This window comes from Argiope bruennichi, chromosome 8, assembly GCF_947563725.1.
Source record: "Argiope bruennichi chromosome 8, qqArgBrue1.1, whole genome shotgun sequence".
Classification (NCBI taxonomy): Eukaryota; Metazoa; Arthropoda; class Arachnida; order Araneae; family Araneidae; genus Argiope; species Argiope bruennichi.
The window spans coordinates 4,931,950-4,947,593 of NC_079158.1; the positions used below are offsets into that span (position 1 = coordinate 4,931,950).

A 15,644-nucleotide genomic window follows, 5' to 3' on the forward strand; every position below is an offset into this window, starting at 1 on the left:
TATCGATAAGATTACTTTGGTTTGGACTGCCGGCATTTTATAGCATCAGGAGTAGGGCACAGAAGGTTCTCGAGCAATCAAGCATAACTCGTCTCCTAGTGGTCATATCGCCAAAATTCCTGAAGATTCTAGTATCATCCATTTTGTAGTCAAAGTCGCCAAATTCATCGTCAAGTTTTTAGCCAAGCCCGAAGGTCATTGATCTGGCATCCCATTACCATTCAATAGAGCTGATCGTAAAATGGTCTTTCCTACGATAGAACTAACCGTGCTAGGAAGCAACATAACAAATTCTTAATCATATCTTTGCTTTATTTCACCCTCTAAGAGTTCCCACACTTATTTCGATGTAACGCCTGGCCGACTTCAAGAACGTTGTGCACGTATTAAATGTAGGGGCACTGACGAAGCAAATTCGGTTTGTACGTATAATTACGTAGGTCGTATACCGCTCGAAGAATGTTTCAGGCGTATTTTAATGTATTTCTTCCAACTAGAAGGTTTGAAATTTTGATAGATTGAAAGGTTATCAACACAATGAGTTCCGATAAGGCGGTTTTACTATTGTTTATAGACGTCATAGAATCCGAGGTTCAGCAGGTTCCTTTAGACGTGCGGCATTATAATGATACTCACGTTGAAGGGTCAATGTTTGGAAAGAGGAGAACAGATTTTTGTTTCCGCGTATGCCATAATGGCTGTATGTCGATTTAGAATAAAATTGTATTTTCCATCATGTAGGATTTTTCAAAAATAATTTGATTAATCGAAATGCCGTTGTTAAATTCCTTTGAGTTTTACTCAAAATAGATTTTTACGCTCATTTGTTACTAAACTTCGCATTGGGACATAAGAGAATTTCGAAAGAGACATAAGAGACAAACTATTATTCATATGTAATTAAACATATTTTTTTAAATTGTCGATTTTTTCCTCCTTAATTCAATTATTTTTATGACACTACTGTGTTCTTTTTACTTTAATCTCTGCCAACAGTTTCTTTCTTCGCACAAAATAAAATGATAAAAAAAATCAAAGTAGTCAAAATTTCAAGGAATATATTAATATATATTATTAGATAGTTTCGGTCTTCAGATTTAATTTCATTTTTTCAGTTTATAGTGAGTATTTCATTTAATGTTGCGTTGACAAAAAGAAACTTTATAATTTTTCAACATGCGTGCAAACATATGGGTGTGTGTGTGTTCAGTTTTTAAATGTGATTAATTTTTAAACTTCATTAATGAACAGATGAAAATAATTTCTTTTAAATTCATAAAAATACCAATTAGACTTTTTTTTTTAAATTATTCATAGTAGTACTTACCTTAATGTATCTCAAAGCAGATGAAAACAAAGAGTAAAATAGACTAAATGAAATGATTGAGTAAATTTATTATGAATTGTAAGAATCTGATAGCGCCTGAAACTTGATTGTTTTTTCTTTTATATTTGGCAAAAAAAAAAAAAAAAATTGCAATATATTTCTTGGATAAAAATATAGAGCTTAAAACATTTCTAAAAATATAAATAAGAACGCCAAAAATTATGTATTAATCCTTAGTTCTTTTCAGCAATATATTTTTATAGATATGTTGTTGAACCTTCTTCTATAAGTGACAAAATTTGCATAGGTAAAGCGAATAGCTTCGCAAATGCATTAGATTTGTATGGGTTGCGCAGCTTTCTATGAAGTAAACGTAAATTTTAATTAAATGTTTTCTATAGAAGTCTAATGCGAAATAATCTAAATAATTGCTTCAGCTGGGAATGAGCAACAAATTACTCGAATCGATATTGAGAAGTGTTGGATTCTTGGCTATAACGGGAATTCACAACTCTTTATTACTTTCGTTGCTACTTCCACATTATGAGGGAAGTTTACCTTATATGTATCTTACAACAAAATATCTATAATATTCGATAGTTGATATATATAAAAATGAGAATGCAGTCATGTTAGTATGCTGTATGTTGCCTTAAGAACAAATAGTGAAATATACAGCAGGCGCAATTATAAGACTGCAATTGTTGCTCTAATTTATATTGTAAATTTTTTGTGATAATTATTTAATGTGAATTATTATGATTATTACATATTGTGAATTTTTTTATATTATTACGTATTATGAATGTTAGCGATTTTTTTTGCTAAGAATTTTTGAGATTGTTAAATTATTAAGAAAGATTAATTGTTAATTAATTAATAATAAGATTGTTAAATTATTAAAGAATTATTGTGCCATATAACTTACTCGTAAAGCCACCACTTAATCGTAAAGATTAAAATAGATTTCAAATGTGGTTCAGAATATAAGATTAAAATGCTATTTTGTTTACGATCTGATTTAAATATTTTCTCCCCAATATCACAAGAAACAGGATGATGTGAATTTATATGTACACAAACCATGTTTTAGATATTTATTTCAAGAAAAAAAAGGCAATTTATGTGAGACTTCTATTGTATAGAAATTTATAGTTTTGTAAATGTAGCAATAACTTGTTCTTTGTTAGAATCAAAGAAAAAAAAAGATTATTAAATCTCCAAACATTTAAGAAAATGCTAAGTGTATCAGTTTATAATTCATTTATTTATATAGCAAATTATACATTTTTCTCTAAAACCATGGCAAAAAATAATTAAATGTCTAAAATAGCATCAAAACATCGGTACATTTCAAAATATATTTAATTTCAATTATTTTTTTATGACATTAAGTTCTAAGCAAGCTGAAATTAATGTGGAAATAAATATTTATTTAAAAATGATAGTTTGTAATTTCCTCAGATAGTTGTTAATCTGTTTAGCTGCTATTGAACGTTCTTGAAGAAAATAATTCCGCTGTATGTTTCATTTCGACATTTTCAATATGGTTTCGAAAATGTGGAAGCAAACTGGTGGAAAAACAGTACAAAGTGCGAAATAGTCAAATCAGAAGTAAAATCATCATAAATCAATGGAAACTAATTGTAAAATAAAAATTTTTTATCAATATTTAATTTGATAAATTTGTGAAATTAAGTCAGTAATTGTAATCGTTTAAACTCAACCATTACTTTTTGATAAAAAAAATATAGATGAAAGCTAACTGAATTTTTTGTTAAAAGACAAACAGATGTTTTACGACAGGGATGGCGAACCAGTGGCACGCGTCACAATATTTTATTTATACACAATATTACGCCGTCAATAAAAACGGTTTGCAAAATGGCTGGCATGTGATTTCATTTGATAAACTGAATTTATCCCAATTCGATTTGTTGGAAAGCGAAGAATTTGAAATGCATCTGATTGATTTCCAGTCTTGTTCAATGTGGATTCAAAAATTTATTGGAACCGGGTAAAAGTTGGAATTGATTGAAACGCTTCTGCTCTTATACTAACAGGGAAAGTTCCAAAATACTTTTCTGAGACAGTAAGAAAAGTTCAGAACACTTATCTGGTAAATTAAAGAAAGGTCCAGAATCTGCTGGAACATGAAATAAAGGAAAACATAAAATGAAGGAATTAAATATTTACACAGTCTGTGAATAACATTGTCTCTAGCGAAATTCGAACTTACGATCTCTTGATTATGAGATCAGTGCTATGACCATTCGGACATGGAGAGTCTACTGCCTCTTTTCAATGCGGAAGTATTTAGTTTTATTATCTTCCCGAAAATCGCTGGCGAAAATTATTTGAAGGTCATTTGATATCTCATTGGTTGAAGGTTATTTGATATCTCATTAGACATTTCATTAGAAAAAATGTCACGTTGATCCATAAAGGTTCGCCACCCCTCTTCTAAGACCATAGTATCTAAGTATGAAATTTTATGAACATGTGAATTATTCTTTCCACTAACGAAATACCCACACAAAAATTATCTATTTAATTATTTTGGGAGATAACTTCATCTTTAGCTGAAACAAGATGTATGAATAAACTATATTTTTTAATATTGAGTGCATTTATTTGCTAAATGTATACTTTAGATTTTTTTTAAATAAGTATAATGATATATAAGAAATTATTCCTAATCTTTCAAGTATGTTAATTACTGGCTAATTTAGAATATGATGGCTCTATGATTAATTTAGAATATGATGACTCTACGATTAATTTAGAATATGATGGTTTATGATGGCTCTATCAATCAAAAAAGTTCTTATGCCCTACAAGAAGCATTAGCAAAGTAGAATTTTATGAATTTCAGGGGGGGGGGGAACTCTTTATCTTTTATAATTTCAAAACTGATTCAATGTGAATGTCTGAAATTCTGGCTTTAACAGAAGCCTTGTTTCTATCATAAGTGAAATTAATTGCCGACATCGATAAATACTTCTAAACATGGAACTCCAATTTGCCTTACTCCTATTTTCGAGAGTTTTCAAATAGACTGGCAAATATTTGTAAAATTATTGCATCACTGAAATCTAAACAGCACCAGCTCCATTTGCTTATATAATTTAGCACTCCTTCTATATCTAAGGAAATAATCCATGAAAAAAAATTTATTTTTAAGATTTTCAAACTTAGTTTAAAAATTTAAAACTTTTTAAGTCTGTTTTTTTTATTTGTTCGGTTCTTAAAATATTCGTTGTCACATAAAATGTATCGTTATTTTATTGTCTTCTAAAACATTTACTGATGTTAAAATAGTACGTCGACAAAACACGATTAATAAATAATCATTGGGAAAACATTGGGGTTCAATTTAAAGTGAAAGAGCTTTTTTATATTTAATCCACAGTTGCAAACTATAACAAACGAAAATATATCAATTCATTGTTATTTCCATTCCAAGCGGTCGCTAATAAAAGGAAGAAAATGGAAGGATGCGAAATTATTTTTTTATAACACATGGGTTTTACATATTTAATTCATCAAATTAAAAAAAATAGACCTAATTGTAACAGAAACTTTTGTCAATTACTTTCTAGATAAAGCTAGAAAATCTGGTAGTAAACAATGTTTTTTTTTAGATGGGAAGAGAATTAGAATTTACATCATTATCATTTGCGTTTATTTTTAAAAAAAGAGAGATCTTCGTTAGAAACTTATATTTAAATTAAAATTTGAATAATAATATTCAGTGAATCAGAATGGGAAGAATAAAATATTCCTATATATGATATCTTAAGGGAATCGTTTATATCTTTTAGCTGCCTTTGAAAGTTTTTGAGAGTGACTAGTTCATTCAAATTGATTGATTACAAATGGTTGAAGCAGAAGGAAAAAAACTTAAAAAAAAAATCTCTCTCACATTTTCAGGGCATCTCTATAGAAAAAAACCCATGAGCTTTTACAACAGCTACTAGTTCCACTGCTATCGATTTTAGAAAGGTTTTACACTTAGAATTTAACCACTCAGAGGGTGGCGTCTTTCAAAGCTACTTTTCTAAGTAATTATTAGCATTACTTTAAATGGACCTTATTCTTATGTTGTCATAATCACTTGATGGAAGGAAGCCAAAGCAGCTGATCGGAGTTTGGCTAAATATTTTCACATATACTACTATTATGTTAAGTATAATTTTTGTTAAGTCATTGCCTTTCAAAATTAGTGATTTAAATTCAAAAAATGAAGCCTATTCATGTTTAAAAAGCGGCATAACGGAAATAAAAATCTTTGGAAACAATTTAGAAACCTTGCCGCTTTTGTAGGAAAGCATACAAAATGGAACATTGGATCGAGTTAATAGCTGAAAGCCGAGGATTTAAAAATTAATTATAATATGGAGATTTCGCTTGATCTAAGCAGCAATGAAACAAGTAAAACCATTGTTTTTTGTCATTTATAATACTAATATTGTTAATATTTACCACAGAGAGATATCATTTTCCTTCTATGTGACATTTCCTGCCACTATTTTATAAACTTGCTAAATAGATCATCAGCATAATTAAGATATAATATATATTTGCATTTTTTGAAAGGATACATTTATGTTTTTGTAAATTAATAAATAATAAACAAATTAATTAGCTTAATACAGCTTTTTCAAATAGAGTAGGTAATACATATTAATTTTGTAACATCAGATGCATGTATATGCATCCTTAATTAATGATACTAATCATGCAAAAGAACTAATAGAAGTTGATCACAACAAAAATTGATTTCGTTTTAATGATTTTTGGTATTTAATTGATACTGAAAATTGTTATTTGTGCATGTTTAAAATATGTAGATTATGGATTCTCAAACAGTTGGTCTATTGATTTTAATGTAAATCCAAAACATAAACTGTAATAAACAACAACAAATGATAATGAATAGTATGCATTGCTACTTCATTTTGAAACAATAATAAATATAAATCATACGGCTGTTCAGAATGGATATTAAATTAATGCGAAATACGAAATATAATGCTCGAAAAATAAATCATGAAAACATAGTAAGAGAATAACTTAACATAAGACTAACATGTCGTAAGAGACAAAAAATATTCATAGGCAATAATTTATTGAAGACATCATGTGAAATGTAAATAGAAGCAGTAAAGAAGAAATTCACGAAGGTCTTTAAAGATTTAAAATTATTCAAATGGCCAGATAGCTCAGATAAAGTGAAAATGGAATGATTTTTGAAAAACAATTGCTATTTTACAATAAAGAAATCAGCTTTTGTGTTTTAAAATAACTTCACATTTACTTTTAATATTCTAAAATAAATATTCTAAATTGAATTACAATTCTATCTGAATAAACTTATGTATATTTTTTTAAAAAGTCGTTTGCATTTTGATAATTTTTTTTTTTTTTTAGATTTGAAAGGTTAAAATGAAAAATCGTTAGCTATCTATTGAAAGAATTAAATAATTTTTATAATTCGAAACACATACATAACCATAATCCGGAAGCATGCATAGGTAAAAACTAATGTAATATTTCTTCAGGAATTATAAATTGAAGAGACAGATAAAAAGTTCTTTCACTGAAATTTTCTGCTGAAAAATTTATTGCTAACGAAATTTCAATTTTCAACAAAATGGTGAGTCAATGATGCGTATGTATAAAGACTAATTTTCTTGGTTTTTTTGCTTTTTTATTCCAAAATTAAATTTTACGGATAATAATAAAAATAGAAAAATTTGTCAAATACAAATTTTCGTAAAGAAATTTTTACTCTTCATGAAACAGCGTAATTTATACGCTGATTTAACGTACAAGGAATGTAAGCTCTCTTTTTTGATTTTCCATAGTTGATTTTTTATACTCTCGAACCTTAATTGTGCTTAACTTCCATTGTGTAGCATTTATAATTTCAATCTTTTACTACAACTGTAGTTTAACCGCAACCGCTAACATAGGTAAAAATTTGAAATTTGCGAAGAACGTCATATTCGCGCTTTTCATCCATTGCTGAAAATTTATAAAGTACATTTTACTTTCTGATAAATATTTTAATTTATCATAAAAAAATATCAAAAAAGAAATGGAAAAGCGGATCGAATTAGAAAAACGAGGAAGGAACCCTTCAGAGGTGAGTCTATTTATTTTTCATGTTGTTTATAGCTTGTGACTTTGGCGCCATTTTGCCAACATTTGAAATGGAAGTTCTGTTTAGATGTATTAAATTTCATTCTATAGATTTTAAGATAGTCACTATTTTCTTTTAATATTAAAGCTTTTCACTTTTGAATCTAATTCTTATGGTTAATTATATTATCAGTTCACTATCTCAATGAACGTTATGCTGTTTAGTTTTATGACAAGATCATGTATGGTAAAAACGAAAAGTGAAATAATCGCCATCTTTCAAGTGAGCAATTAACTATTTGTAGTTTATCATGATATAACTCTCACTGAGTATTATTTCTTTTATTTTTAAATAGAAGTTATTTCGATATGATTGAAATGATTAGATTTATATTATTTAATTGAATTTTTTTTATTTTGTATGAAGGTGGTGTTTTTGTTAATTACGTTTTCAGAAAAAAGCGAACTTTTGTAAGTCGCTAAAGTGTGCTTAGCAGTGTAAAAATTATGGAACTGATCGGTATAATCTGTTTTATATGGGAAATATTTTTCAAATTATTATAATATATTTCTGGTTTTTTTATAGCCATGTGCTAATTTTCTTTTTATTGTGGATATTAACGTTATTGATTTTATCTGCTCTGATTTTCAAGGCATTTAATTTAATATTATTTAAAGAAATCTTAATGCTAGAAACCTTTTGCGGAATATTTATTTGTGTGCATAATTTATTATTTTATATCAGCATATTCAAGCTTTAATATTAACCTAAACATTAAGTGTTACTGTGTTATAAGATTTCTGCCAGAATTCAGTTTTAAATCGGTACTGTTAAATCTGTAAAATATCTTAGAGATTTTTTATATTTAAAAGAAAGAATCGGTAATTAAAAAAAAAAAATAGAATGTTGCAGTGATAGAAATAGAAATCATGTTTTTCTACTGCTCTAGGTTTTATAAAATATTTTCACTTGTTTAGAAGATAATTTTGTTAAATAATGCACATTAATATTGAACTATTTTTCTTTATTTAATAATTAGTGGTATCATAATTTTGAACATCCTATTATATTATTTAATCTTGTGTTTATTATTTTTTTGTGCAGTATTAAAAAAAAGCAGTTATGTTAATGTATGATTATTCTATTTTAACTCTCAAAGCTGTAATATTTTTTTCAAGATATTTTTATGTCTTTTTTAAGACTCATTTTTTGGGGGAAAAAAAATCTGTAGTTGTTTTTCTGAAGGTATTGAAGATGCAATTATCAGAACTGATATATTTCTATAAAAAGTCAAACTTCATTACTTTTAGAACTGAGTTTAACATTCTTGAGATTAATTGTTTTTATGTTGTAATTCTGCAATATCTTCAATATCTCGAGCACTTTTTTCATAAAATTATTTGTTTTATTTTTAAATTAATTTTACCTATATTACTTTTCAGTGCATATATATAGCATAGTTCATTATTTTAGTTCTAAGATTATGTCATGCCTGAATTATATTCCTCATCTAATTTTATGAGGATTATTAGATGGTGGGGTTTATAGTGTAAAATAACATAATTTTATTAGCATAGCTTAAGTATTGATTAGACGATATATTTTTCAGATCAAAGAGTTGGTTCTTGATAATTGTAGGAGTACACAGATTGTTGGCCTTTCAGATGAATTCAGTAATTTAGAGTCTCTCAGTCTAATCAATGTTGGCCTTACAAGTTTGAAAGGATTTCCTAAACTTCCAAACCTGAGAAAGGTAAAATGAAATTGCTGTTGCAAAATGCATTTGTTTTTGAATTGAGGTATCATGAAAGATTTAAAGAGTTAAATCAAATTCAGTAATAGATATTTTTTCTTTTAGCTGGAATTAAGTGATAACAGAATATCTGGTGGTCTTAATTTATTGAGTGGAAGCCCCAAGTTATCTACTCTAAATCTGAGTGGAAATAAAATAGCAAGTTTAGATGCTTTGGAACCTTTGGTAAGAATTTTTCCCCCCCATCTTAAAGCTTTAAAAGTGTAGTTTTTGAATATATTTAAATTTTCAATGTTTATCAGTCATGCAATTATTATTGCAATACATTAAATAAGATCTATTATCTAAGAATACTAAATTGCATGAATGAAGCCTTTTCTGAATTTTATTTACTAATTTTACTGTGTAAAAGGAGCGAATAACAAAATATTGACTAATTTTCATGCAAGAATTTGTTTTATACATGCAGATTTTTGCTGTTTAAATGCAACAAGTCAGTTGGGATAAATATTATGTTGAAGATTGTGTCTTCAACATAAATTTATGTAGCTAATACCACTTTTGTAGGCTGTTGGCAGAAATTGAAATTTTTTAAGAAATTATAGTGAATAACTACATTTTTTGTCTATAAAACACATTAACATATCATTCATTGAACTATGTGAATTTTAATGTTCTGAATCATGAAGTAAGATTATTTCAAATAAAATAATTGCTGAATTTATTTTTTTATTAAAAAGTTATTTTAAACATGGTTTTAATGCACATTTACCATGATTTATATATTTGGAAATGTCATTTTTTATGGCTCTGGAAGGTAATTTTAATAGAAATATTGCATTCATCATACATAAAGTTATCATTATTATATTATTGGAGGTGGTGAAGCTTGTATGAAAGGGAAGATCTGAGAAAGATGGCTTATTTTATCTTCATAACTTTTATATTGTTAATTGTGCTAGAAAAGAAGATTTCTGATTCTGGTAAGGCATTTTTCATATTTATAGACATGTTTCATCTAAGTGTCCAAAAAAAAAAAGTAAGTAAAATAATGTTTAGTATTTTTTCTTGACAGATTACTTGTAAAACTTTTTAATGTCATTTATAACATTCTCCGATTTTATTTATAGCTTGATACTGCTAAGATTTCTTTAAATATTTTTTCATATTCTGTTTTTATTTGTAAAAATTTTCTGCTTTTGTAAAGTTTAGACAAATTCTGGTCTTGGAATAGGAGAAATATTATGAAGGATAAATGGATTGAAACTGATCTTGTTTGTTGTCTGATTTTTGGTTTTATATTTTACAGAAAGATTTCCAAAACCTGAAGCAACTTGATTTGTTCAGCTGTGAAGTTACTCAAACTGAGAATTACAGAGAGAAAGTATTTGCATTGTTGCCTGGGCTAGTTTATCTTGATGGGTTTGACCAGAATGACAAAGAAGTTGAAGATTCTGATGAAGGTTAATTTTTTAAATATTCATTTGAATATAAGCTGGCTTTTTTTTTTGTATTATGTGAATATTTTAAACTTCTTATGAAATTCTAATTCTGCACACTTACCTTTAGAAAATGGCGTGAATGATCATAATGCAGATGACAGTGAGGAAGGTGGCGAAGATGATGATGAAGGTATGGTTTTTTTTTCCTTGTCTGTCTGTGAAAAAATATTTTGTTTAACATTTAAATTAAAATGTTTAGAGTTTCTGTAATATTTTGGAAATATAGTATAATGTCAACTCTTCTGTAAGCAACTAATAGAAACTTTCTTACCTAACCTTTCAAGTCAGGGTTAATTTTTATCTAATTACTTTCAACCTTAAAAAAATGCTTTAATTTTTTTTTTTTTTACTTTGAATCTTTACACTTTGAAGGAAATGACATCTTTATATTGTCAATGTATTATATAATTTCTTATAATGCATTTAGTAATGTAAAATTTTTGATAATAGTTTCTTTTGTAAATTTAGTTTTATAATTTTTAATTTACATTTAATGCTTAATTGAGGTGCTTTATATAGAGTATATAAATATGAGTATAAATTGGCCCCCTGTAAATAAATTGTATTTGAAAAGTTTGATATCCTTTAATAAAAATATATTTCTATACGTCTATTTTAACTTAAAAGACATATTGAATTTTGCATCAAAAAACATTAATGGAAATTTCTGTTATGTTATTTCATTGCAAAGAAAACTGTGACAGAAACACATCCTTTGATACATTTATGGTGAGCATGCTCATCAAATACCATTTCCAGAGTATGGCAATCGCAAAAAAAAAAAAAAAAAAAAAAAAAATCCCAAATGCAGATTGTAAAACATTAATAGATGAAACTATTGACCATTGCATGAAACAAGTAGCAGTTTGTCAATTTAAATGAAATTTTGGAAAAATTCGATAGACTTTGCTATGATGTGTGTGTAGCCGTGTTTTTGCTCTATTCACTGCATTCAACAGCTGTTACTCCTATAGACTACAATTTTCTATTTGTTTTGCTGTGTCAGAATGCCCATTCTAGAGATAAGGTAAATTCTAACACAGGTGGCTTAGCTACATCTAAATAATTTGCTTTTTTTTTTTTTTTTTCATGAAATTAGTTTGGTGCTTGAACTATAGACAAATGTTTGTTTTTTTAATATTTTTTTAGAAGAAGAAAATGAAGATGAAGAAGATGATGAGGATGAAGAAGAGGATGGTGAAGTAGATCTCTCCTATCTGCAGAATTCCATTGATGTAGGTTTTCTCAATGACCTGTGATAAAATTATTTAAACATTTAATTTTTCTTTCTTTTAGACAATGTTATTCCTCAAAATAGTGTTATTCGATTGTTACTATGAAGCATTCAAAATTTGTATTTTGTTGTGATATCTTAGTTCCTTTGCATTTTATCTAAAAAAAAAAATTTCAAAATGTATCTAATTCTGGTAAATCTAATATTAAATTTCAATTAATAATTTGAAGCTTCATTTATTCACTTTTAAAATCATTTAACACATGCTCAAGAAAAATGCCATGTTTATAAAATTAAGTAGTATGAAGCTGCTTTTGCTATAATTAAACATTGATATTCAAGTCTTGATTTGTTGTCAAATTAAAGAAATCATATTTAAGTTCTGGCATACTTTTAGTTACTCTTAATTATACAAAAAATAATGATACAACAGCTTCAGTTGTCAAGGAATTGGAGATACACTTAGCTTCTCAAAGCAGAAGTCTTTTTTTCTGCTTGTCAGATGATATTCAAAATCAAATTGAACCTTGCTAAGTTTATGATTAAAATAATGTATGTGGTTTGTGTGTGTAATTGGATTACTATTCTATTGCTTGATTTTTTTTAAATTTTTTTTTGGTTTGTTCTTTCAGGGTAGCCTTGCTACCAGGTATTTAGTTTTAGTTATATTAATGTCCCGTTTTAAGCAACACTAGGGCTATCTCCCTTGCTACCAGGGAAACACATGGCATTTAAAAATTGTTTAAAAAACAGAAAGTGCATGAAAATTTGAAAACATTCATAAAAGCATAGAACTTTAAGATTTCTCTCTCTCTCTCCCATCCAAAAACTGCAGATCTCAAAAGAAAGCAAGAATAAAAGGTTGTAGTCATAGTTCCCAAAAAGCAAAACATTGATTTGTGTAATGTGGAAACTTACATCTTCTCTCTCTTTCATGCCTTTTTTTTTTTTCTGTCTAGACCATTCTAGTTTCGATTTTTGAGACAATTCTTTTTCCCATGAGATTTCCAAAATGCGGCCAATGAGCATTCCCAAGACTTCTGCAACTGCTCAAAAGAAGATAATATATTTCACTGGCAGGATTCAGTGCAGTGCTATTTAGTCCACAATACTTGATGAGTTTATGAATGGTTTGTTAAATATCTGAGAAACTGCATGCTTATTCCAAGTAGATTAGGGAATCTTTTAAAATCAATTCTGATTTTACTGAATGGGTTTGAGAAATTGTTAAGTAAAAAGATAATAAAAATAAGTAATATGGGAAAACAGGCATCCAGTTCAAAAGAGTCATCATTGATGCTGAACTTAGTATCTAAAACAATTTTCTTGTCAAATTTAATGTTCGAAAATAAACTGATTTTGAACTTCTTAGTTTTAGAACAATAATTTAAAGCTACATTTTGATGAGCATTAAAACTTGTGTCTCATTTGTTCTTGAATATATTTAATGATTATCAGAAATATTTTTACATAAATTCACTGAAAGCGAAATAGCTGAAAAATTACATAAGACTAAAAAAGTATTGTAAATTATTTGTTACAAATGAGGTCCATTAGCTCCATGAACCTGATGGCTGGAAAAATTGTAGAAGTTTCAGAAATTGATGCCCAAATACTTGATGAAAATGAATGAACAAAAAAGTAGTTTTGCTTTGTAATGTTTTGTGTTTTATTTCACCTGGGTCCTTAATTCTGTGCGACTTACAATTAAAGAGCATACGAGAGAATATATGCCCCCACCCCACCTTTTAATATACAAGTTTTGCCCTGCTGAATTCTTGATAATAAAAGAGAAATTGTTTTTTTTCCCTGTATGTAAATATAAACCATTTAATATGCTATTATTTTGAATAATGTAAAATTGTTGCCTCCTTCCCTTGTTTTTACCAGTCCTTAAAACCATATTTCATTATAACTAGCTCATGAATGCTATTCCTGCATTTTCTCGTATCTTGAATATAGATACAAGGATTTTTTTTTTCTTTTTCCCTTGATTTGAATGGCAATCCTGTCTTTGCTAGATAGGGGATTTCCTGTTGTATGCAAAGAATATTAAATTTGTCTCAAAACAGTTTTGTAGACAAATCCAATTAATGAAGTTTTAATTAAATTGAACAGGAACGAGCTGTTATTCTCTTTATGTAATTTATATTATACCTAAAAGTATTTAAATAAAAATTGACGTTATCTGTATGTAGTGCCCATGGTAACCTTTCATTTATGTAAACTTTGAAAATATTTTTACAGAAGATTTAAAGCTAATTTTGTATTTTAATTACTTTGTTTTATGTATTAAATATTCAGCACTTTTTATGGTAAAATTTTTGAAATTCTTGAGTAAGTACGATTTTGTAATACAAACTTTGCATACTTATTTTGAGACATTAGATAAAATCTTTATACCTGAGCTGAAATAAAGTTAGTTGATTGCTGCAACATTTAGTTACTGTAGTATTTGAATGTATTAGCTTAGCTGGTAAATAATACATCAAAAGGTTATACACATTTATATAATGTAATTATTATGTTTATGAATATTTAAATTTGACAATTTTATTCTTTTTTCAATTTTAGGAAGAATCTGAAGGTGATGATTATGATCCATATGGTGCTAATGATAGTGATGTCGATATTGAGGATGATGCAGATGAAGATGATGAAGGTAATTTCTTTTCTGTTACTTTTAGGTGCTGTATTGTAGCAACGGTTTGTATTAAGAATAATATTTACTCATACTTAAATGAATATTGATTAAAATTTTTGTAAAATAATATTCTTAACAAGACTGAAAAATTAATTTTTTTAAGGTTTATAATTTATTGCATAAGTTTTTAAGTAGTTGAAGCTTTACAGTAGCTGGACTATCAATTTTCTTGCAGTAAAATTTTAATTAAATTCATAATTCCAATAATACCGATTCTTAAAAGAATAGATAATGTTGGATTTAAAATGAATGCATTCCATAAAAATGTAACCAATTTTTGTTTCATATTTATCAATGTGATTTTTGCTCTTTGGAAATATTAAAAATTGACTTTTCATGATTTCTTAAGTTTTGTTAGCTGTCATCATTTGGTTTATTTAGACTTAAGCTATTTTTTCCCAAGATGAATAGTTATATGAATGAATGTTTTTCAGCAAATATTTTGTAGAATTTTGTAACTTAAAAAATTGCTTATTCAGTGTTGAGATTCTTGTAGAATTCATATGTATTTGCTACGAAGCTAATTATGTTTAATCCTTTCCTTATTTAACAGATAAGCCCCGAGGGCAAAAGAGGAAGTTGGATAGTGATGATGAATAAATGAAGAGGTTAATGCTTCTCTTCTGAGCCCTTGTATATATCATCACCATTTCTGTGTTAATTTTAATTAAAACATGAAACTCACAGAATTTCAGCGAATAAAGAATTTACATATTTTTTTTTGTGTGTGTATGTTTGTGTAATGGCATGTGTATATTTTTGAAGCCTGTTACAGTTTAATTACTTGCCCCCTTTTTCCCCCTTCTAATTTTTATACTTGATATGTGTTTAGTTTATATTTACTCTTAATTTTTTTGTGTGTTTAAATAATGTTTTTTTTTTTTTTTTTTTTTTTTTTTTTGTAAATTTTGGCCCTTGAAAAGAGTAATAGCTACATACTTGTATTTTGTGTATAAATCTGCAAGTAATATGTAAA

The 15,644-nt window shown here is 27.3% G+C and overlaps 1 protein-coding gene across 3 annotated transcripts; it reads left to right on the forward strand.

Moving 5' to 3' along the window:
• Positions 1 to 7,294: 7,294 nt before the first annotated feature.
• On the forward strand, positions 7,295 to 15,386 carry LOC129981907 (acidic leucine-rich nuclear phosphoprotein 32 family member A-like). Of its 3 annotated transcripts, none has more exons than XM_056092959.1 (8): positions 7,295 to 7,478; positions 9,085 to 9,228; positions 9,334 to 9,453; positions 10,538 to 10,691; positions 10,798 to 10,860; positions 11,880 to 11,965; positions 14,539 to 14,626; positions 15,222 to 15,386. In XM_056092959.1, the coding sequence occupies exons 1-8, from the start codon at positions 7,431 to 7,433 to the stop codon at positions 15,266 to 15,268; spliced, it is 750 nt and encodes a 249-aa protein (XP_055948934.1). In that variant the 5' UTR covers positions 7,295 to 7,430; the 3' UTR covers positions 15,269 to 15,386. The 3 variants fall into 3 exon arrangements, with proteins under 3 accessions (XP_055948934.1, XP_055948933.1, XP_055948932.1); XM_056092958.1 differs by lacking the exon at positions 7,295 to 7,478 and adding an exon at positions 7,620 to 7,757 and having other exon boundaries at positions 11,883 to 11,965; XM_056092957.1 differs by lacking the exon at positions 7,295 to 7,478 and adding an exon at positions 7,624 to 7,757.
• Positions 15,387 to 15,644: the final 258 nt, after the last annotated feature.

Excerpts from the sequence above, each read along its gene's own strand:
- LOC129981907 (XM_056092957.1), top strand. The coding sequence starts at position 7,680 with ATGAACGTTATGCTGTTTAGTTTTATGACAAGATCATGTATGGTAAAA. Across the intron at positions 7,758-9,084 it reads AAATAATCGCCATCTTTCAA|ATCAAAGAGTTGGTTCTTGA; the intron begins GTGAGCAATTAA and ends TATATTTTTCAG. Across the intron at positions 10,692-10,797 it reads AGTTGAAGATTCTGATGAAG|AAAATGGCGTGAATGATCAT; the intron begins GTTAATTTTTTA and ends ACTTACCTTTAG.